The sequence below is a fragment of the Candoia aspera genome, chromosome 15 (assembly GCF_035149785.1).
Source record: "Candoia aspera isolate rCanAsp1 chromosome 15, rCanAsp1.hap2, whole genome shotgun sequence".
Taxonomy (NCBI): Eukaryota; Metazoa; Chordata; class Lepidosauria; order Squamata; family Boidae; genus Candoia; species Candoia aspera.
The window spans coordinates 7348542-7372444 of record NC_086167.1 but is presented as its reverse complement, the minus strand read 5'-3'; the positions used below and the strand labels follow the sequence as shown (position 1 = coordinate 7372444).

Sequence of the window (23903 nt, the reverse complement as noted above, 5' to 3'; positions counted from 1 at the left end):
CTCACTCAACTCTTTCTTCTCCTCCTCTCTAAATTCTTCATGCTTCATCTCTCCATTGACTTTTTCCTCCTCCTCCTCCTCCTCCTCCTCCTCGCATTTCCCCCACATATGCAGGGTTCTCTTTATGCTGGACCAACCGAATATCGATCCATTGGTTGTGACAGGAATTGACCGACTGGCTTGTTGCCCGAGCCTGACGTCAGGGGCTGAGAGAGAGTGACTGGCCCAAGGTCACCTAGCCACCTCTCATGCTTAAGGTGGGACTAGAACTCCCAGTCTCCTAGTTTCTAGCCTGGAGCCTTAACCACTACACCGAGCTGGCCCTTTCCCCATTGACTTTCCACAGGCCTAAAATATCTCCAGCTTCCTCTCCTTTACTCTCCAGGCGGAAACTGCAGAAGAAGCCAGGTGCGTCAGCTCACCTGCCTGTAGAAATCCTGACATGTTTTGAAATTTGGAGAGGAGGCTGTCTGGCTGGGAGAACATCCAAAGTGTGTAAGAAGCAGAAGGGCTTTTCTGGATGAGGTGGAAGGCCCATCTGGTTCAGGGGAAGGGGAGGAGAAAGGCATGAAGTCAGGCACTGACCCAAAGCAGGTGGGACTGTATCCCTCAGGGATTGTCCGTGTTTTCCCCTGGCTTCTGCATTTTGGTTGTAAAAAATCCTGTTCCACCTATTTGATAATTTGTGTTACAGTTCATCTGTGTGCTTAAAAAAAGGAGGTTGAAGGCCAACGTTATCTATTCCTCGTTTAGTGTATCTGCACAACTTAAATCTTACTCATAAAGCAGGGCCATAAGGCAGTGCAGTTCCTCTTCGTTAGGATATTCCGGTGTATACTGCTTTGGAGCATGGAGGTTCCATCGTTTAGCCTCCATCATTTTTTTAGCATTCCAAAAAATCTACTGGTTCAGGATTAAGTGGCTGAGTAGAAATCTGTAGTTTCCTATCAGGGAGGAAGAGAGACTTCCCCGGTAGAGATCAGTTGGGGTCATCAACCGGATTCACAAATGTTCTCTCCTTAATACAACATTTTCTGCAATTTTTTTTGAGTCTGTTTACCCCAATTTGAGGATATTGATCAAACACTGCTATAAATGGATTGGAGAGTATTGTTTGCCAGTAAACATCGCTCCTGTCTGCATTTAAGCAACAGATAGCCATGACACAGCTTGGCTGGTAATTTTTTTTCCGAAATTAATAACCGGAGCTTGTATGGCATGAAGGAAGGCTGGGAAAAAAAGAACTTGAGCAGTTTCAGCATACAGCGGTGTTGTAAAGAAGGAAAGGGAGAAACTGTGTCTGTCTAAGCGTTGATTGAATTAGAAAAGTTGATGGATTATTTTTACATGGCCTTTTAAATGTATTTATTATTCAAATTATATAGCCGCCCATCTCATATGTACAACTCTGGGTGGCTTACAACCATTAAAACAAATAGAAAAAAGAGCAATGCAACCATTTAAAAAAAAAAGTGGGGCGGGAGGACAATATAAAAGTATATTAAAAAATCTTAAAATAGATAAAACTCACAGCTGAGGTAATGCCGGTCATCAAAACTATCCGTACAGCCGCTGCACTGATTTCTTTAAAATCACAGTATCAAGATGGTACATTTTGTCCTTTCTGAAGATTATACATCTAAGAACATTGGTGTTTTTTTCCTGCTTGCAGATGGTAACTCAAGAAGCTCTTTGAAATGGCTGTTTAGCTAGAAAACGAGATCATTTTTATTTTATTTTTTCTCTCTCAAGATAGTTGGGGATCTTTTGGCCCCTGAGCACCTTTGTATACTTTCTGATTTTTGAAGGCCCAGAAGAGGAGAAAGCAGCTCCTTCATTTTTAAAGACTTAGGTTTTATTCCAGGATTTCTTCATTTCTTTCATGGAGATGCTTAATGAGAATTCGCATCACCTTAGTGGATTTGCATTCATTTGATCTTCGGTGCAAATTCTACTTATTCTCCTCGTTAAAGCAATTAATAGAGTCAGTGCCATTTTTGGGAATTAGGGCAAGTCAACTTCAAAGTCCAGTAATTTTTTTAGATTTACAAATGTCTTTTAAAAAGCTCTTTTCTTCCCCCCCATCAAAATACCATATTCTTAAAGCAAGTTTTGTCACAATATAGTTTGAACGAATGCATGTTGAACACTGCACCTGTAGGATTTTCTGCAGTTTATTTCTCTCTCTCTTAAAAAAAAAAAAAAAAAGACAACTCTTTTTCTAGTTCTACAACAGTTAAAATTGGAAGGTCATAAAACCACGGTATCCAAGCGAAATATAGAAGAAGCTGGCAGACTAAGTAAATTGAATGTTTGGGATGAGTAATGGGAAATGTGCAGGTAGTCCTCACTTAACAACCGTTTGTTTAGCAATGGTTCGGACATACAACGGTGCTGGAAAAATGACTTACAACCAGTCCTCATGCTTATGACCGTCATGGCACACATGCGCACATGGTCATGTGATCACGATTCAGGCACTTGGCAGCGCCCCGCGGTCATGTGATCGCCATTTTCAACCTTCCCAGCTGGCTTCCAACAAGGAAAATCAATGGGGAACTGCATGATTCGCTTAATGACCACGTGGGCTTGCTTAACAACCGCAGTGATTTGCTTAACGACTGCCGCAAAAAGGTCATAAAATGAGTCAGATTTGCTTAACGACCGCTTCACTTAGCAACCAAAATTCCGGTCCCAATTGTGGTCATTAAGTGAGGACTACCTGTAGACTATATCTTGAACTGTTCTTTTGAGCTTATCCAGGAAAGAATCATTCTGTCTCTGGCTGGGTCCATGTTTCTACTAAGCTATTGTTTGCTTAATGAGCCACAGTTGGCTAAGTTCAAACAATGTCCTAAGCCATAAACAGTGGTTTGCAAACCATGATGGCTAGGTTTCTGCAACCTGCTAAGGCAGATAGGCTTCGCGTGGTGCATGACCCTAATCCCTTAAGCGCTGTGTGTACCATCTGTGTCTGCTGCGGATCATTTAATTGCTCCGGATAAGGAACATCATGGAATGGCCTCTCCGGCAGGAAGAGGGCTAGCAATATTCTCATCAGGATTGACCTCATCCTTCCTTCCGCTCAGCACTTCTTGGTCTGCAGCTTAAACGTCTTTGCACGGAAGGTGCCCCAAACCAGGTTTACTGAGCAGGCAAGGCAGAGAATGAGGCAATCTTAAGAAAAGCAGAAGATGATCTCCTTTAAGCAGCACCTCACCTAGTCTGAGTTGTGGGAGGTGGAGGGGTTGCTCCCCTTCCAATACCTTTAAAGAACAGAGATGTTGACTAAGAGGAGGTGGCTTAACATCTGGCCCTACATGTGGCTCAGGACTGTGATGAAGAACTTTGGAGGAGTCTCTTTTCAGGGCACAAAAAATCAAGGTAGTTTGAAAAATACAGTACCAATTGTATTTTTTGTTTGTAGACTTCTCAGGAGCACCTAATATGGGAGGGAAAAATGATTGGGTTGGACAGACTGTTGGGTTGGCCCAACTGTGACTGGTGACGTAACATTAGGGATCTCTTTTCAGGGCACAAAAATCAGGGTGCAGCTTGATCCCCTTACTCCCCTATTTTAACCCAACATGGGGCTAGACCAGCCTTCCTCAACCTTCTGACCCTGGAGGAACCCTTGAAATATTTCACAGGCCTCGGGGAGCCCCTGCCCATTCAGGCCTAAATATGAACCAGAGGTTACAAAATGATTATATCTGTTTCAGGGGTAGGCCTGTCTATATGCATGAACAGTGTTCTTAAACTGAAAATGAAGAACGGAGTTTTCATGTGAAGTTGCCCGAATTTGAAATAATTTTTTAACTCAATCGTGATCTCCCAGGGAACCCCTAGGGAACTCTCGCGGAACCCGAGGGTGCCACGGAACCCTGGTGGAGAAACCCTGTGCTAGACTCTTGGGTGGACCCAACCTTGTTGCAAACATGACGTGGCAATGTTGAGTAAGATTAGGAGTCTCTCTTCAGGGCACACAAAATCAGGGGATGGTTTGATTCTCTTGGTCCCCTCTTTGGACGGTGCTCATCTGAGAGGCAAGCCCCCCCCCCAACATGCCCCTCAGTTTGGGCATCAGGGTCAGAGAGAGCCACATGCCCATCAGAGATGGTTGATTCCGTTACGCGAAGTCACCCAGCAGGCGTCTGCTGACCTTCTCCCTCATCTCCTCCGTGGTGAGCTTCCTGTTCTGTGCACTGGCTTCTCCGAGAGCCAGTGCGGTCGTGCTCAATTACTGTGACAATTGTAGCACAGCAGCCACACCTGCCCAAGTGTGTCATTCTCCTCTCTCCAGCTGTGGTTGAGAAGCTGTCAAGTGGGAACAACTGGGGGAGCGGAGTACAGTTGTCTGGCCGAGAAGCAAGACGGGCTGGCGCAGTTAGGTTCCGGCTCTCTTGAGCACGCGGTTTTCACCCGGGGGAGTCTTGACAGGTAGTCAGTCTCCCATCTCTTTCCTTTCTTTGTCCCTTTTCTTTGGGTGATGGGGGAGAGAGAATAAGAGCCAGTGGGGCAGAGAGGGGGGAGAGAAAGGGAGAAGCAAATCATAGCCCAAAAAAGGTTATTTCCTGTTGATGCCCTGGGACAGCAGATACGGGGAGGTGTCTGCTGGGGGGTTCAGAGGAAGGGGGTGACCGATGAAACTAGTGTCACGCCACTCCAAAGCAAGCTCCGCCCCTTTGGCACATGCATTGTGATGTTGCGCGCACGCATGAAAGGGGTGGAGCGGGCGTCGCAACGGGGCAACGCTACTATTGTCTTTTGGCAAAAGTTTTGGGTCCCACGGGTTCCTCTGGTGGCGGGAGAGCTGATTTATTGCCTTTCTGCAAAGCAAGGCTTTGTATTTTGCATCTTTTGACCTGCAGGGAGGGCACATTTTCCAGGTCTACTCAGGCAACAGAATGCCTAGGACCAACCCCAGGGGTCCTGGTTAGACCCCAGACTTCTCTCCTTTTGCTTTCATGCCCAAGGTAGCATTTCTTAGATTATTTTTTTAAAAACCCACTTCTCTTCCTTAGGAACTCAGAAACCTTCTCCATTCTCTGCAACCCGATAGAGTAAGACACAGCAGCTAGGCTCACCCAGAGCAATGTGTTGCGATGTGCCAGGTTTTGGTTTGGCCGAATGCCTTGTGCGAAGCCATCTATTCTAAGCTGCCGTCAGCACCAGGTTGACGAGCACAACACTTGCAATTTATTTAGTAAGCCATACTTAAACAAAACAGAGTTTAGCACACGTCCACCCAGTTCCTTACTGAGCCAGGCACGGTGAACAAAACTATTATTACATTTATTTGAAGTTAACCTGATAGAGCCACCCACTCCAGAGAACCCTGGGCAGCTACCATCAGGGTTTAGCACCCTATATGAGCCAGGCCGCTGAGTGACGGCACAGCATTCTGTGTGGACCAGATCTATGGCTGAATTGAGATTTGGATCCACCTTGCACGGTGGAGATCAAGGATAAAGTGCAGGTGGGCAGCACCTATGGAAGTCAAAGTAATAAAGGCCAAAAAACTTACAAATACTGATGCCCAAAGAGAGCTAGTGTCACCTTCTCTTAGTGAATATTGCTGGCTTTCTTAGCATTTCTTTTTTTTTTTCCCTTTAAGGTGTCTTCCAACACCCCCACCCCACCCCAATCTCCCTTTCCTGCTCCTACTGAAAATGGGTCCCATTAAGTTATCTGACTGACTGTTCATATTCCCGGTGAGTTGAAAAGAGACTCAAATCTACACTTCATTTACAAGCCCTCTGCTGTGTGTGTTGCTAATGACCGTTCTAATTATGATATCTCACGGCTGCCTTTTTTTTTCTTTCTTCTTTTTTTTTAATCAAGAGGATAACCGATCCCGCCTGCCTTGTGACATCTTGCCAAATCAGGAAGGTGTCGCAGGCGAAATCCAAAGCAGGTCAGAATTGGCAGGGGGGGAGGGGAGCAAGCTGTGTGCTATAAAACCGTGGCAGCTTTCATGCCAATTGCACCATTCTTCCCCTTTTTCCCACCCTGTCATTTCTTTGGGGTTGCGGGGAGAGAGGCGCCTTGCGAAGGGAGACCCGGCTTATATTCCTTGGGTGAATGTATCGAGAATGGGACGCCTTTTGCACCAAGGGCTGACGACAGGAAGGAAGGAGAGCTTCCTAAAGTCAAGATGGGCATTGGGGTCACTTGGACACTTAACAGTGGGGGGGGAGCTTTGTTTTCTAAGATTTTGTCGGAAAGAACTAGAGCTTGGATGTGAGGGTGATCTATCGCATGGGGGTGTCTATTTGGATGAATTCATTCAGGTCCTATCACCTGTCACGGTGATAGAACCTGGTAACCTTGCCTGATCTTGCAAAGCTAAGCTGGGTTGGGCCAGGTTAATGCACAGACAGGAGACCACTAGGATATCCCAGGGCGGTTATTAAAAAAAAAAAAGTATCCTGGAAGACGAGAGTGATAAGCTCTGTCCGTAAAGTCATGCTCTGCTTGAAGGAAGCTTTCTCTCTAGAAACCTGTATGGTGGGTTGCACCATACTGAAAGCGATCTGATTTATATTTTTATTTATTTTGCTTATATTTCAAATGTAGTCGCCGCCCATCTCACGCAGAGAGCGACTCTGGGCGGTCGCCCCTAATGCTTTGGGGAATCCTTTCCCCTGCCTTTATCCATCCCGGTCTGTTTCCTGTCTGTTTCTCTGCAACCCAGCAGAACGCTACAAAGAAATTTTGTAATGGATCTTGGGATTCTCTCTATCAGCAGTAAAACTCTTCCAAAGCTGTATCATGCCCAGGTCTCGCAGGGAGGCATCTTTCTGAAGCGCTTGCGTGCCCAAACAGCTGCAATCCAGCCATTTGCAGAAAGCACTGATTTGCCCCGTAAAAGATTCCTCCCCTTTCTGACAGACTCTCACGCACACAGACACAAATACACCCCCTTTGTGGGCTTCACTGGGGAATTTCAGGGAGCCGCGGGCGCAACACGTCCAACGGTATCAAAAGCCCCAACAGCTGCTTTCCTATTCTTCCAAGGGTCTGACCTCTACCTGTTCCCTTGCCTGCACATCGTCCATCCATTCATGTATTTTTGGCTCTTCCCCGCCACCCTGGAGATGCCATTGATGGCCGTCGCAATAAGTGGAGGCCCAAAAACGGCAGCTGATTATTTGCCTGTGTTGGCTTCCCAGATTTGGAACGGATAACCAGACGGAGGGGGGGGGCTAGTGTTCCTGGTTTTCGGTCTCCCACCCACCCCTACCTATTCCCCATGCCAGGAATGCCGGCGAAAAGCTTTAAATTGGCTCTCGAACGTCCAGCACCGGCTGCCAGCGTGCTTGTAATGATGTCGTTAGCTTGAATTAACAGCCCCCCCCCTTATTTTCTTCTAACGGGATTAGCCGTAGCAAAGTTGTCAGAAGCAAGAGGGGGGACGCAAGGGGCTCACCCCCTAATGTTTCATTAGCTCCCCCTGTTTTAAGGGAGGGGGGCAGCCAGCTAAAAACTATTTGACCCAACCTTTTTCTTTGGAGAGCAGAGAAATCGCAGTGATTATCTTCCATAATCATCCTTTCGGTGCGAGGCAGAGCTGGCTGAAGGTAGTTTGGGGGAAAATGCTATTTGGTGGCAGTCGAAAGATAGCTTGAGTTGTGGCAATTTTTTTCCCCTCCCCCCGAGATGGGCTCCAGGCACAGAAGATTGTCAGGGCCTTCTTGTTCAGACTTGTCTGTTGGGGGGTGGGGGTTGTCATCTCCTTCTGAAGCTTTTCTTTGTCTGCAAGAAGCTCATTTCTCCCTTTCTGTGAAAAAGAAGCAGAACGGTGGTTTCTCAGATTCACCACCCGGTTTTTAAGACTCTCCTGCGCCCGCCCTGGAAACCTTGAAACGTTTGCGGGGTTGGGCCAAGGCAAGGCTCCGTTCCCAGGCCTGGAGTTTGGGGAAATGGTGGGGGGAGGCTGTTTTTTTGCTGATTCAGGTAGGGGACAATTTGGCAAGAGTGCCAAGTGTGCCCTTGGCAAGGGATGGGTTTGAACTGTTTACACTTGGCCACATCCTTGTGGGCAGCTCCCCTCCATCCATGACGTAAACATGGTTGGTTTTCACAAAACCAACCATTGAGTGATGGCAAAGCCTGTTAGAGAGCGTGTTCACTAGTGCCAAAGGGAAGTTGTGGTGCATGCAAGACAAGAGGATTTTCCTGAACCTAGATAAGTGTACCTATGAGCAACCCAGAGCTTGTGAACATAGTTGTATTCCCATCCTTCCATTTTAGGTCAGATGCCCCTCCTTGCAACCTTAAAACTCTGATGGTTCTGAACAGTTTTTAAAGGATGTTTTAATTGTCGGCTTTATTGTACGCTGCCCAGAGTCACATCTGTGAGGTGGCCAGCCGTAAAATTTGATAAATAAATAAATAAAACTATAAATCGACATGATTGCTGTATGGATATCCTACCAGTACCCAAAGCCCTATAAACTAGCCGGTCATTCTCCCAGTAAAGACACCAAACGAAGGATGGCAATTGGAATTTTTTTTTAAAAAAAGAAAAATCCCACCCAGGATCAAATGTGGTTCCTTACTGACTTTTTTTTTTAAATGTGTTAGATTTCTGTTCTGCCTGTTTTCCAGAAAAGTTGGCGAGCTTTGTTTCGTTGCCTGCAATGCCGGTCCTGTGAAGGAGGCTGGGCTGGGGAGCAAACGCTTGGCCCAAAGCCAGTTGACGGCTTTCCATAATTGAGGGAGGATTTGAATGTGGGTTCTGCTCCTCCTCCTCCTCCTAGCCCAAGACATTTAATTCCTTGACCCACAATGGCTCCACAACAGGACAAACACCAGCAGATACAGAATAAGTCAGTGTTCCTCAACCTTGGCAACTTGAAGATGGGTGGACTTCAACTCCCAGAATTCTGGGAGTTGAAGTCCACCCATCTTCAAGCTGCCAAGGTTGAGAAACACTGGAGTAAGGTATATATAGCAGGATTCTTGCAAGCAAGCCAGTCAGCCCTTTGCAAGGGAGGGAGGTGATAAGGCAACATAACATCGTCTCTCACTTCAGCAGCGAGACTTCCTCGACCCATGGCATCGTTCAGCGCTGAAGAATAAAACACACCCACCACATTTGGTACCAGGAACATTTATTGGATGCAGCAGGGGGGAAAAAACGATTTGCCAGAGATTAGGACAATCTTCTGGCAGCACAAGATAGAGGGGATGAGTTGAAAAGAGGAGGAAGTTGGAAGGATTCCAGCTGAGGGGCCTGTTGAGAATAAAATGGGTCAACAGTGATGTCCAGTTGATAAGGACACCAAGAGAGAAATACAGCCTCCCCACCACCACCACCACCACCACTGTTTTTTAACCTGCACAGGTTCAGATTTATGATGGTGCTAAAACCAGACTTAGACTGGTCCTTGCACTTATGACCATTGCTGCATTCCCATGGTCACGTGATCGCAATTTGGGTGCTTTGCGACCGGTTCACATTTACGACTGCTGCAGTGTCCCACAGTCACATAATCACCATTTTCGACCTTCCCAGCCAGCTTCTGGCAAGCAAAATCAATGAGGAACCATGTGATTCGCTTTCACAACCATGTGGTTCACTTAACAGCCACTACAAAAATCATTATGAAATCGGGTCAGATTCGCTTAATGAACGCATCACTTAGCAACGGAAATTCCGGTCCCAATTGTGGCTGTTAAGTGAGGACTACTTGTATGTGTCTATAAATTTATATATTTATAAATCTTTAGAGTTATATCCTGCAGTAACCAGGAGAGGTTAAGTTTCTCTTGGTGGGTTTTGGCAACAGCCCTGTGGGGTAGGTTGAGCTGAGAAAAAATGTGACCTGTCCAAAATTGTCTGGGGTGAGGGCTCTGGTCCAGTATCTCAACCACGATGATCACAAGAGGCTTTGATACATCGTGGGATGTCTATGACGGAAGCTTGTTGGCTAAACCAAGCTTCTGCTTGATGGGATCCAACTATGTTTTTTCTCAAATCTTCAGCTTCCCAAATGGGCCCCAGGCAGTGCCTTTGAATTGATTCTGCAATTTCATAGGTTTATCTGCACTCTTGTGTCTACCCCTGTTCGTCAGATCTTTAAATCGTTGAGTTGAGTTGAGTTGACAGTTCAAAGGGAATCATCCAATCACTGATTTAGTATCTGGTCTCATTGGTTTCTGCTGTTGCTACTGCTATCAAATTACTCTCTTGACTGGCATCTGCAAAGAAGACAGATAATAAGCCTCAGTCTGAAGCAGGAGGTATTCTGGGCATGTGGTGCTTGCACACCCATTTACGTGCGTTGGCGTTAAGTGGACTTCCCCCTTTGGGGAAGAATCAGCGGCTTGATAGGCTGCATTACAGCAGAGGAAAATACTTTTACGCCAAATCAGATTCATTCCTAAGAGCAATATCTGGAGAGCAAGCATTCAGCATCGTGGGGGGTGTTTCTTTTTTAATGCACAAGCCCATGCGCCCCTCTGTGCGTGTTGGCCTGAGCACCAGTGTGTCACCCTGAGTGGGGAGGCTGGAAAGACCAAGCAGATGTGTTCCTATGGCCCATTTGCCACCTGTGACTTTCGGATTATCGTTTCAAATCCCCTGGAAGTTGGCTAGTAACTTTTTGGATGATGGAGGAAGATGGCCGGTTAGTTACCTTTTCTTAAGAAAGGAAAAAAATCTAAAGGAAAAGGGAGGGGGGGTTGTGTGAAAACCGAAAAGGTAGCTATGTCGCACCCCCAAGCCCAGCACCTTTATTATGGGTAACCTTTGATTAGGTACGTTGTGTGATTATACTTTGGGGGACGGAGGGAGAAATTAGAGAAATAAGAGTGAAGTGGCAATAGGAAGTCGAAAACGTATTGCTACGCTCTCCAAGTGATTGGCAATGGTGCAGTTGTGTTTGCGATCCCAAATACAAATGAGTTCCTGGCGTTGAATCTGGACCGCTAGTCTGTTGCACGCTGGGGTCACCTGCAGCCCCCAACCTAATTGTAGCAGGCCCAAGAGACCTCCAACTCCTGATTTTCGCTTCTGCAGGTACTGAAAATTGGCCGGGCAGCTTCTCGTTTTCAGGTGGAAGACGCCATAGAAATTTTGCATAAGGTCTAGGAAGATTGCAACTTTTTTTTTTAAAGGCAAAGCTAGAAAATATCCCTTCCCAAATTTCTTTTCAGAAGAATTCCATATCTGTTTTGGGATCCTATCTATCTTCTGCTTCATTGCAATAATAATAATAATAATAATCCATTTTCTGCCTGCCCCGCCTACTCCATTGCAATAATAATAATAATAATAGCAGCAGCAGCAGCAGCTGGAGATAAAAAGGTCAGTGAGAAAGAACAAGAAGTAACAGGGAAATATAAAGATCTTCAAACAGATGGAGTGAATGTGGAAAAAGAAAGTTGTAGGAAAGCATTACTTGGAACAGAGCCTATATTTCAATACATTACAGTATAACCTGCCTTAGATCCTCAGGAAGGACCCAGTAGCCAACAGTCCCAAATCCGGTGAGAGCAATCTGGTTGACTGGGTGTAAATAGTGGTTCTCTCTCCACTCCTTTTCAACATCTACGTGAAACCGCTGGGTGAGATTATCAGTCACCATGGGGTGAGGTGTCAATATGCTGATGATCCTCAGTTGTACATCTCCATCCCGGGTGAGGTAAGGGATGCTGTGACTGCCCTCTCTCGGTGCCTGGGGCCTGTGGGGGTCTGGATGGGGAACACCAGGCTTCGGCTGAACCCAGGTAGGACGGAGTGGTTGTGGGTTAATGACTCTTCCGTACCCAGGACATTTTCATCTGGTTCTGGATGGGGTTGCACTGCCCCAGACAGACCCAGTGTGTAATCTGGGGTCCTCCTGGGCTCACGGCTCCTGCTCAAGGAGCAGGTGGCAGCCATGGCCAGGAGAGCCTTTGCGCAGCTACCTGCAGTGCACCAGTTACACCCTTTCCTGGATCGGGAGGCCCTCCGAACAGTCACTTATGCCCTGGTCATCTCCCACATAGACTATTGCAATGCGCTCTACATGGGGCTACCCTTGAAGAGTATCCAGAAGCTTCAGCTAATCCAGAGTGCAGCCACGCGGGCTGTTTTTGGTGCCCCACGTGTAACACCACTCCTGCATGACCTGCATTGGGTACCAATTTGCTTCTGGGTCCAATTCAAGGTGTTGGTTATCACCTTTAAAGCCCTTCATGGCATGGGACCAGGTTGCCAGAGGGACCGTCTCATCCCCATAACATCGACCCGCCCCACCCGATCATGCAGAGAGGGCATGCTACAGACCCCGTCCATAAGAGAACTTCATTTGGCGGGGTCCAGGAAGTGGGCCTTCTCTGCAGCAGCACCCACCCTGTGGAACACGCTGCCCCCAGAGGCGAGGTTAGGCCCATCACTCCTAGTCTTCCAGAGGAGCCAGAAGACTTGGCTCTGCCGCCTCGCTTGGGGCAGAGAGGGGAATAGTTCTACATGGGGATGGCTGGTATCTTAGACCACTCCTCCCACATACGGGCTGTATTGGATTCTTCTGCCACTTGGACTTTATCCTTATTCTAGTTTTTACTCTAATTTTTATATTTACTTATTAAGAGTAATGCTACATTTATATATCGTATTTATATTGTATGTTAGTTGTTTTAATCGATTATTTTATTGTACATCGCCCAGAGTCCCCTGGTGGGAGGAGATGGGCCGGGACAAATTAAATTAAAATAAATAAATAAATAAATAAATAAATAAGTTGTTGTTGTTGCCAGTAACTCGTCAATCCCAGAAGGTTGCATTCCTTGGAACAGCGCATAGATTAGCTGTCCTAGGTCCTTTGGAAGGATCCAAGAGTCAGAAGGGCCCGATCCAGGCAGAACTATCCAGTGCGTTGTAAATTCAGAGGACGTGACTTACTTGCTCCCTAAATGATGGCAAAGTCTTACAGGCGTGTAACAAAACGAAGTTGTGTCTTGCAGGAAGATGGCCATCTGAGAAGAGTTTGATAGGCCACTGTCCTCTTGGAAACCATGCATTGGCTTCCCTGTTTGCAGGAGGCCTTTCTTCCTCGAGCTAAGCGTCCTCTCCCCCCCCCCGCCCCATTACTCCTTTCACACACGCATCTGCATACAAATAGGACTCTCACACCCACTGCAGTTGAGGCTGTTCAAGAAAAAACAGGATTATTCCTGGTCCCATCAGGACACCCTTCCTCCGCTCCCCCCAGCAGGCGCGCGCGCGCGCACACACACACACACACACACACACACACACACGTCCATGACAAGCGCCAAGCAAAGCCATCCCCTTGCCCCCCAACAAATTAGAGATGTGAGAACTCTCCTTGTTGATCAAAACATAAATTATTCTTCACAGACAGGGCACAATTGCACTCCGGAGAGGGTAATTGGTGCCACCCCCCATTCCTTAAAAGGTGAATATCGTAATTGGAAAAGAGGTGTTAGAGGCTCGCTCGGGCTCGGGTGGGGGGGCATGAAAGCGTTCATTTTCGCAGCTTGGGAGATGTCTGTGGCCTGTGTTATGGATTCTAATTATCAACACAGCGGGGAAGGGGGGGCGGTCTTGCCCCTCCCTGGTCCAAGAGTCCTTACTTACCCCATTGTTCTCTCCGCCTTGCTGCTCAGCTGCTGGAGGGGGAAGCCTGTTGGAATTCTTGGGGGGGGGTTGTTTGGTGGCACCCTTCTTACTTGTCCCCCAGAGGGGGCCAGCTGAGATGTGGTCTTGACCCCTTGCCTAACGCCTGGGGGGCTTAAAGCCAGCATACCCCACAGCAGGTTTCTCAACCGGGGTTCCATGGCACCCTCGGGTTCCACGAGGGGTCCCTAGGGCTTCCCCAGGAGATCACGATTTCCTTAAAAAATTGTTTCAAATTCGGGCAACTTCACACGAAAGAGCTAAGTTTCATCCTTTATTTTCAGCTGAAGAACACTGTTCATGCATATATCCAGGCCTACCCGTGAAGCGAACATAATAATTTTGTAACGTCTGGCCTGTCTTTGAGCCTGACTGTGCAGGGGTTCCCCGAGGCCTGGAAAATATCTCAAGGGTTCCTCCGGGGTCAAAAGGTTGAGAAAGGCTGCTCCACAGGGTTGTTGTGGAAGGGGAGGAAATGGGAGGGGACTGAGCTTTATGACCAGAGCCAAAGCAGGGTCGAACTCTAAAAACCCCTTTCCACTTAGACTTGTAAGGCGAGTCTCACTAAACCAGATGCACAACTGGGGCTGTACAATTCACTCGGGGCAGAATTTCACCCCTCAACTGCAAGTGCCAAATTGTGGGTCCCCAGAGATCTGCAAATTAGCCTCTTTTAATCAGCCAGAACTGGAGATGAATCATCTTCGCCGCGTTTCATAGTAATTAAGTTTGAATGCATATAGAATCAAATCTAGCATTGCCGTGGTGCCATGCCCTGCTTGGCATGCTTCTGGAAGGCCCGGGGTGGCCCTAGGCTCAGAAAAGTTGTGCATCCCTGCATTTAAAGGCATAGCATTTGAACCACTCCTCTTTGCAGTACAAGTGGGAGTGTGCCCAAGTTTCGGTTTTAAAAAGTTCATTTTGCATGAATGACTATCTTTTAATGTTTCTTTTTGGTGTCTGTATACTGCCAAATATATAATAGTGATATAGAGGCATTACTGGGGCGGGGGGGAAGAACAGGGCCATTTTTAAACTGAGCGGTAGCTGAAATTATTTAAAATAGATTCATTTCTAGGGGTTGCAGAAAAGGAGCTTGGGGGTTTTCCCAGAGCATTGGGAATCTGGAAAATTGTCCAGGATGTTTTTCCTGTCTATACTGTAATTCCTATTAGCAAGTTCACCTTGGTATCCATAGTCTGCACAAATCATCAGGCTACATTATTTGATTTAAAAAAAAAGAACTGTAGCCTATTTAAGGAGGTTTGAACAGTACATTCAAAGCAGTTCTAAGAGCTGAGGTGAGAAAATGCTACTTTTTGCTGGAATGTTGGACACAGTGATGTTGGTCATTAAACAAAGAAACCACAAAAGGCGTCATACAACTTTGAAAATGCCATGCTTGTCCAAAATACCGACCACATCTCTGCCTCTGTGCATAACAAAATTTCCCTGCACCTAGAAAACTAAAATGTCAGGGAAAGGAGTTTCAGTCACACTTCCTTCCTAACACTTTAGGTTTCTTACACATTGAAGAACAAACTGAGAGCCAGGTTGGTGTAGTGGTTAAGGTGCTGGGCTAGAAACCAGGTGACTGAGAGTTCTAGTCCCACCTTAGGCATGAAAGCCGGCTGGGTGCCCTTGGGCCGGTCCCTCTCTCTCACCCCAAGAACCAATCAGGCATAGTAGGAGAGTTCTAGTCCCGCCTTAGGCATGAAAGCTGGCTGGGTGCCCTTGGGCCAGTCGCTCTCTCTCAGCCCAAGAGCCAATCAGGCGTAGTAGGAGAGTTCTAGTCCCGCCTTAGGCATGAAAGCCGGCTGGGTGCCCTTGGGCCAGTCGCTCTCTCTCAGCCCAAGAACCAATCAGGCGTAGTATGAGAGTTCTAGTCCCGCCTTAGGCATGAAAGCCGGCCGGGTGACAGTGGGCCAATCCCTCTCTCTCAGCCCAACCCACCTCACAGGGTTGTTATGGGGAAAATAGGAGGAGGAAGGAGTATTAGGTATGTTCGCCGCCTTGAGTTACTTATGAAAATAATAAAGGGATAAAAAATATTTTAAAAAATGTTTACGCAAGTAAGAGCACAGTCAAAGAAGTTGTTCACTAGGAAGTGCCAGAGAGAAGGTGAAGCCCCATTGCTCAGTCTTTGTTGGCAGATATGTTTGCCACTCCATGTCGACGTTGTTCAAGAAGGTGCAGCTGTAGAGAATAAGGAAGGTGACATTGAAGGAAGTATGCAAGAACTGTACCTAGGCAAAGGGGGCTGTAACATTTTTAAGCTCTGGGAAACAAGTTAATAGTCAAAAGTAGCTCAGGCAGATGCCTCCCTAATTCACTGAACTGTAAGGAGGAGGAGGAGGAGGAAGAGTAGGTACAACTGTTGTAAATACACACGAGTTGCCAAGTGCCTGAATTTTGATCACGTAACCACAGGGACGCTGCAACAGTCATAAGTATGAAGACTGGTCATAGGTCAGTTTTTTCAGCACCATTGTAACTTCAAACGGTCATTAAATGGTCGTAAGTCGAGGACTGCCTGTATGCATTGCATGCTTTTGTGACTGACTTCCAAAAGATCTGTCTAAAAGCAAGATTTTACTAGGTCAGTAAGGGGCTCGCTAAGGAGTTGCTAAGATGTTGAGCCTCCAAGAAAAATTTGGGAGCAGGGAATTAAAAATGCAGGTAGGCAGGAAAGAAAGCAGAGGAGAGAGACGTTTGGACTGGACACCTGCCGGATCCCGCTCTTAGACAGAGGGATGAACAGTTTGCAGATCAGATTTTATCAGGAACCCAGATGGCTTTGCGGAGCCCAAATGGCTTTGCCGGGCATCAGGGTCACTCCAAAAGCTTGTGCAAGAAGAAGAAAAGAATGGCTCTTTCATGCCAGGGGGAGTAGAAAAATCTAGCTATTAATATCAGAATGGTCTTTCTCCTTTGGGAGATGCACGGATTCCCGTCAGCCCGTGTGACACTGAGATTTGTGCTTGCACGGCTGAGCCCCGCTGCATCTTTCAGGCGCCCTTGATGCCGATAGAAAGTCGAGAAGACGGGGAAAGCATGGGGCAGAGGATCACGGGCCCCTAACTGGGACTGGGATGGGTTTTTTAACAAGCAAGCCCACTGCGTTTTTGTTTATTCCCTCTCCCTCCACTTCCTTGAAGATTGCACGCAAGACTCCAGCTGGTTTCGGCTCTGGCCCGCTGATCTTCCGAGACGGCCCTGTTGGCTCGTCTGCTTTACTTTGTTTTGTGTTTCTGTGTCTGGTAATGCCATCTCGGGGAAAGGCGAGATGGAGGCCATGCGGAGGGGGCGAGGGAGGAACTCCGAGGAGACAGACGTGTGGATTCATGTCGAGGCTTCATCATGTTCCACTCACGCACCGCACAGCCCGGCGAAATTCAGCAGATGGATGCTTAGTCATGCCGCCGGCGCAGAGGGTTAACTCCTTGGATTTAGCTTCTATCGTTTCACGAGAGCGTTTACAACACTTTACCATGTTTATTCCCGGGTGTGCGTGCTCCGGCCCACCGGCTTCCCCGGCCCCGTGCTTTGCGTGTGGAGGATATCGGATAAAATAGCACACCTCATCGGTCGGAGTGCGCATCAAATATTCATGGTCTCCAATTTGCACATTGGTGTTGATAAATGGATCTGACGTTGACTTTTGGCGGCAGGGGAAGCAGCTGCTTTGCTGTGGAATTTGGGGGGGGGGCAGGGGGAATTGAGTCGGTTCCCCCTCCTATATATATTGCACGCGAGTGTATGTCGACATACAAAGCAAGATGAATACAATACGTTTCTTTGTTTGGAGCCTGGACCTCACCCTTGGGCTCCAATTCAACCCCAAAGATCAGGAATCCTGGGTGGCATGTTCTTCCAACGTGCTGGGTTACAGCCCATGTGTCCACACCCAGTAAGGTCAACGTGGCTAGACAACACTGGGTTTTAGAAGGAAGGGTTGCACGCTAGCTGGATTTGCACACTGTGGTGGTCTAGGCTGATACAGGGTTGGGTAGTCTGATCCATCTGTGGTGGGAACCCATCACTTCCTCCGCTCAGCCTTAAGAAGATCTGTTGGGGCTGTGCATGCAGTATGAACCCAGCATTTTTGTTTTGTTGTGTGTCTCAAATGACATGATCTGGAACTCCAACCCAGTCTCCCAAGGGTTTAGCTCCCACACTGAAAGCCTTTGACTATATTCTTTATTGTGGGGAAGTGGAAGTGGGGCTTAGTTTACTGATGAACGGGATTCAGAAACGCATGGTGCTATCCAGAGAGAATGGCCAGTAAGCCCTTGCGATCAGCCTGTGCTGATTAAAATGGAGTGCCCAAGTGCACTGGGCAGGGTGCCAACATCGCAAAATGCTAACGGAGCTGTGGCATTCAACTACAAAGCCAACGTAACGTTAGGTGTTTTGTCAGAAGTAGCAATAGAAATAAAAATCATTGGTGGTGGCGGTCACCTCCTTGGCTGCCCCATAACTTTTTATTAATAATTTTATCATGCTATTATGAGGAAGTTGAGACCCTTTCAGTGGAGACTTGATTTTCAGCCCTCCATTCACAACAAGCTTCCGAGATTCTGTGGTTGCTGCTCAAAAGCTCTAGGATAGGCTCAAGTAGACTGGTGTTGTTTGTGGTTTAACATGTTATGGGAACCTAACTGTTACCTTGGCAACATGTGAACCAAACCATTATGGTAAGCCATAATATAGTTGACTTCAGGCATAGCCTGTGATGTGAACCTAGCCGTTGTGTCTTTGTTAAGCTGGGAAGAGTATATTGTAAAAACTCAAAGCATGGGCTAGCTGCTTTCATGCATTGCTCAAAATCAGAATGAGGTTGGGTTTTGGAAGTGTGTGTTGCATGAATCCAGCATTTATGGGTCAACCGAGCTATGGTTTGTCCAATAAACGAAGACTAAAAGTAATCCTGGTTTGTTGCAAGGTATCCATGGTATTTTGACTTTGTATGGGATCTGGCCTATTTGGAATTAACCAACCATGAGGAAAACTTGTGAATTAATAGAACATTGAGAATCCATCAAGGATCTTACCCAATCTCAGCTGGTGATGAGGGTGGGGGCGGGGCAGGGTGGGGCAGGGCTAGGCTGAATTATGGCCTTTTGTGTGTGTGTGTGTGTGTGTGTGTAATTCTCTTCCTTGGCCACATCCTCAGTGCATAGCATGAGTCTGGAATCAACCAGAATCTTTAGCATTGGAAGAATCAAGAGGCCTTGCGTCTTTCTACCAGAAGGAAGAATTTGTACCAGAAACATGTATTATTTTGCTTATATAAAACACGTACATCCTTCCAGCAGACAGGGAGCTAATCGCAAAGCCATACCAGTGCCAAATTTCATATCCTTTCAAACAAAATCTGAACAAGTTACAGAAGGGTGATGACCTACTTAGAACGAGCAGGTAACCATTTCTAAGGTAAAGGTTTCCCTTGACATTAAGTCCAGTCGTGTCCGACTCTAGGGGGCGGTGCTCATCTCCGTTTCAAAGCCGAAGAGCCGCCGTTTGTCCGAAGACACTTCCTCCGTGGTCATGTGGCCGGCATGACTACACGGAACGCCGTTACCTGCCTGCCGAAGTGGTGCCTATTAATCTACTCACATTGGCATGTTTTCGAACTGCTAGGTTGGCAGGAGCTGGGACTCGCAACAGGAGCTCACCCCGTCACGCGGATTCGAACCGCCGACCTTCCGATCGGCAAGCTCAGCAGCTCAGCCGTTTAACCCGCAGCGCCGCCACGTCCCCTATTTCTACCTCTTGAGAAATCCCCACGAATGTATTCTTCCTTGGATACAGATGCCCTTCTTCTCAAAGCCAAAGAAAACAGAATTCAGCAGCAATCCTGAGTTAGAAAGTTCCAGGGAAGAACTTTGCTCCTGTCTTCCTGGAATGTAACTGGCACAGTTAGGGCACGTTTAATTAGTTGAAGGTTCAGTGTATTGTGCAAGCATAGAAGAATTAGTTAATTCAGTGATCAGTTGTGCAAACGCAAAATTTGTCCTGGGTTCATTACAGTTCCATGGAGAAGATGCCCCTCCTTTCCAGCGTTGGCCTTCCACAGCGAAGCTCATCTCTCCCTCTCTTCTTCTCTTCCTGTCTCAGCACCTTTGGAGAGCTGAAGACGGTCCGCCTGCCAAAGAAGATGTTTGGAACTGGGGCACATCGTGGTTTTGGGTTTGTGGATTTCCTGACGAAGCAGGATGCCAAGGTGAGCGAGCCCCTCCACACGCATCCCTCCTCTTTTACATCGGGGGGGGGGGATATTCCAATGGACTTCCTCCAGCGGAGGAAGGCTCCCATATGTTGGTGGTTGCACCCGTTCACTCTGGAAAACAAAGCAGATTCTTTCTTGCAGGAAGGGGAGAGTGACCCCGCTCCTGCTTGTTCTACTTTGCTAGGGGACATGCTAAGCCCAGTGAGATGCAAAGATCGTATCCAAGCCTCCAGTCTGTGTTTGGCTTTTGATTCTGTTGGGAAAGAGATTGGAATCTCTGCCAACTGAATGCCCTTCAAACATGGCAAAAGGCAGCTTCCAGAATTGTTGGGAGTATCAACCGGACGTGACTGGTGGGTTCTGGCACTGTTTGAGGTTTCTTGAGATGTTCAGTTGTATGTTTCAGCCATTAGGGGGCGCTGGTCTTTTTCTTTTTTTCCCTCTTTCTAGTCTTAAACCCATTTTGATGGCTACTTTCATATTTGGGATTTTATCTCTTACTTAGTCTTTATTTTTGAGGGGGAGGGCAAAAGTCAGCTGGTGAACTAATGACTTGCTCCAAGCCAGGAGGGGGATTCTCAGAAATGCACACCCTGGTGTACCAGTGCACATTCATGCATAAACAAACCCCTTGCCTTCATCAAGCATTACTGTTTAAATCGGGGTCTCTCAACCAGGGTTTTGTGGCACCCTCGGGTTCCGCGAGAGGTCCCTAGGGGTTCCCTGGGAGATCACAATTTATTTAAAAAATCATTTCTAATTCGGGCAACTTCACATTAAAAAGTAAGTTTCATTATTTTTAGTTTAAGAAAATGCATGTATACAGGCCTACATGTGAAACAAATATAATAATTTTGTAACTTCTGGGCTATATTTGAGCCTGGCTGCACAGGGGTTCCCCGAGGCCTGAAAAATACTTCAAGGGTTCCTCCAGGGTCAAAAGGTTAGAAAAGACTGGTTTAAATGTACAGAGGGAGTTGATTCATATGTAATGGTCCTCTGTATTTATCTTTTCCACATCTTGAAACAACTGCTGTTTCTGTACAGTGCCTTCCACTTGATTCCTGAAATGAACCCATTTTCTCAACTTGCACAATGCCTGAACTGTAAACTGACCTGGGATGTCCACAAGGTGTAGTCAGAAAAATCAAGATGGCACCCACCATGGTGCCATCAACCCTCTGCCCATTTTTATGCACATCGCACATCCAGTGGCCTGAAAGAACAGGCAGAGCTTCAATCAAACCATTGTGGTTGGCATCCTGACCTTTTTGACAATCTGCAGACACCCTGAACTAACTAAATGGGCCAGTTGTGTGCAAGTTCCCCCCCAAAAAACCTAACCAGAACTACAACTAACCAAGATAGCAAACTGTGTTAGTATAGTTCTTGGTCTTTTACTGACCTTGTTGTATAAACCCAGCCTCTGTTTATCTGTGTGTGTGTGTGTGTGTGTGTGCATGTGTGCTTACATGCATGAAATATCCTATACTAGTATTTCCCCCGAAGGAAGACAGTCCTAAATCTGATATAACCCTTGACAAAAGGAAGTACAGGGAGTGACAAAGTCTCATCTGCATACTTTACCATATTCCTAGCATATTCTTAGCAAATCCAAGATGACCCATTTTTAAACTAGCCTTCCCTTCAGTATAATTAGACCATACAGGGGAAAGGAATTTTGAAAGCATCAGACAGCACTTCAGACATGTTTCCGGGATCCCAGAAGGAAGCTGTTTATCACAGAAGCCATATTTTTATTACAGTGACTTAACAGAATGGAAATCTTAAAGCAAAATGTGTCTGGCTTCTTAGGAAAACCAAAGGGTGCTGTGTCTGACGTCTCAGCACCCGCATACCTAGGATGAAATGTTTCAAAGAGCAGCATTGGCCATAGATGAAAGGTGTTGTCTGTAACCAGGTTGTGATTATGTGATGTAAAAGCATCAAGCCTGCAGGTTGTATTCACATACGATTAAACCATGGTTTGCTTTGCTTTGGCCCTGTGTGTTAGTCAAATCAACCACTGTGATTTTTAAAGCCATAACTTTGTAGCTTACTGTGTCTTGTGCGAACCCATTCAGTTGTGGCTTGTTCAGCAAACTGCGTTTCACAATCCGCCGCATGGCGCCATGTATCCGATAGATCTGTTTTCTCTAGTTCGGGACTTCATCAAGATGATAAATTGGGAGCCCTCGAATCCTGGGATTCTTAATATTTTTTTGTGCCGAGGACCCCTTGAGAGAGTCTGGCAAATCCTACAGACCTCAGTTAGGCTCAAATACAGATACCGAAATACTAAAAAGGGAAGAAAAAAAACGTATGTGTAATATAGTAGCGTATGTGAAAAAAAAAGTTGGAATGTTTTTCTCATCCAGGCTCACAGTGGAGAACAGAAAGACGCCAAGGCACAGAACTTAACTGTTTCTTTAGATGTTTTTGTGTGTAGCTCCTATTCAAATTAACTGCATAGAAGAAACTGTGGTTAGTCTGTTGTAATGTCTGTTGTCTCCCTTTCTGCAACTGTTCCTGTGGTGTGTGGTGCGCGGGAGGGCATTAAAAAGTCAACTGTTCTTCCAAACAAGATATGTCCCATTAGGAATGAAACTTCTCCTTCTGGCAGGAGAAGCTCAGCTGCCATCACTGGCAGTGCCCTCTGCTCTAATCAGCCTTTGTTTTGGGGGGAAGAATGAGAAATCTATCAACAGCCTAATGCTGTCGGCTCTTTGTATCTCACTAATGGTTTTCTCCCTCCGGGCTCTCCGGGCTGAGCATTTAATAGGGCAACAGGGAACTAGGAGACAGAGTAGCCCCATCCGCCAAATTACAAGCATTTAGATCTGGTGAGCTGGGAGGACGCCCTGGGAGGTGACCTCGGAGGCCTCCTTCCTTGATCTATGGCGTCCATCATGCTAGAACCCAGACGGTGCCCGCCCAGCTTGCATCTGTGTGTCAGCCCGCCTGGTCATGCTGGCGAGGCTCCTGGGGGTGATCTGTGAAGTATGGGTCGTTTGCACACTCGTGTTTATGGCCACTTCACTCTTTAGTTATTTATTTTTGAGGGAACCTAGGCACAAAGGACCGTTCAGTTTCTGCCACAGTTTTGGACAGAGAAAGGGGTGAAAGGGAGGAACGATTTCTCTGCATTTCTCCAGAAGAGAAAGGGGTTCCCTCCTGATGCGTCCTCTGGGAGAGAGGATGTGCAGTTACCCAGTTGCCTTTCCATCCCTCTGAAACCTCCCTGGCTGCTTATGCTTTACAACTTGATAGAGCTCCTTGGGAGGAGCTCCCTCCTGATGTCTGCCCTTGGGACAGAATGGGAAGGGGAGAAGCCAGGGAGGCAGCAGGGCCGTTAGGTGGGAATGGGGGAAGCCGTAGACTGCTGGAGAGGTTTTTGCACAATGAAAGGCAGAACGCTAACACACGCATACCGTGGCTATCTCAGAACTAAATAGGTGCTAAAACACCACCTCCAGCCAGGACAGTGTTTCTGATACTCCCTTCTCCATTGAAAGAATTTCTAGAGCATGTTCTCTTTTGTCCAAGTGAACACAAGCCAGTAGGGGAAAAAAACGCAGGGAGGTGTCTGCTCAGCACTAATTGCAATACATCTATATCCCCTTGAAGGTAAACTTGGGGCTGGTGAAACTGAAGCCCTGCCTTGGGGACCCCCAGACCCAATCATGCCAGTTTCATTTATTGTCACTCACACGTTATTATATCCAAGCAACTGGTACCTTCAGCGTTTTGTAAGGATTCTGTATTACTGCTGTCAGCAGTAATATTAGCAAGATGCAGATCTAGATGAAGATCTAGAACATGGTCACTGCAGAACAGAAGTGAGGTTCTGGCTTATCAGAAGGAGCCTGATCTTTGCAAGAACACAAAGTGTGTTGGGAAAAAAAAAACCCAGAATGTTCAGGGGCAACTCTCTATGTGCCCCGCACCCCAAAAACCAAAATGAAATCCTCATTCCTCGCCTCAGGTTGCTCAGTAAAAAAACAGAGCATTCAGTTGCAATTGGGAAAGCAAAGTGGA

The 23903-nt window shown here is 46.9% G+C and overlaps 1 protein-coding gene across 1 annotated transcript in view; it reads left to right on the top strand.

Moving 5' to 3' along the window:
* The window catches only part of RBM19 (RNA binding motif protein 19), a 95839-nt gene that overhangs the window by 36726 nt on the left and 35210 nt on the right, over positions 1-23903 (top strand). The window contains exon 22 of the mRNA XM_063315875.1: positions 19754-19859. Coding sequence (XP_063171945.1) covers positions 19754-19859 — 106 coding nt within the window. The remainder of the gene's footprint in view (positions 1-19753; positions 19860-23903) is intronic.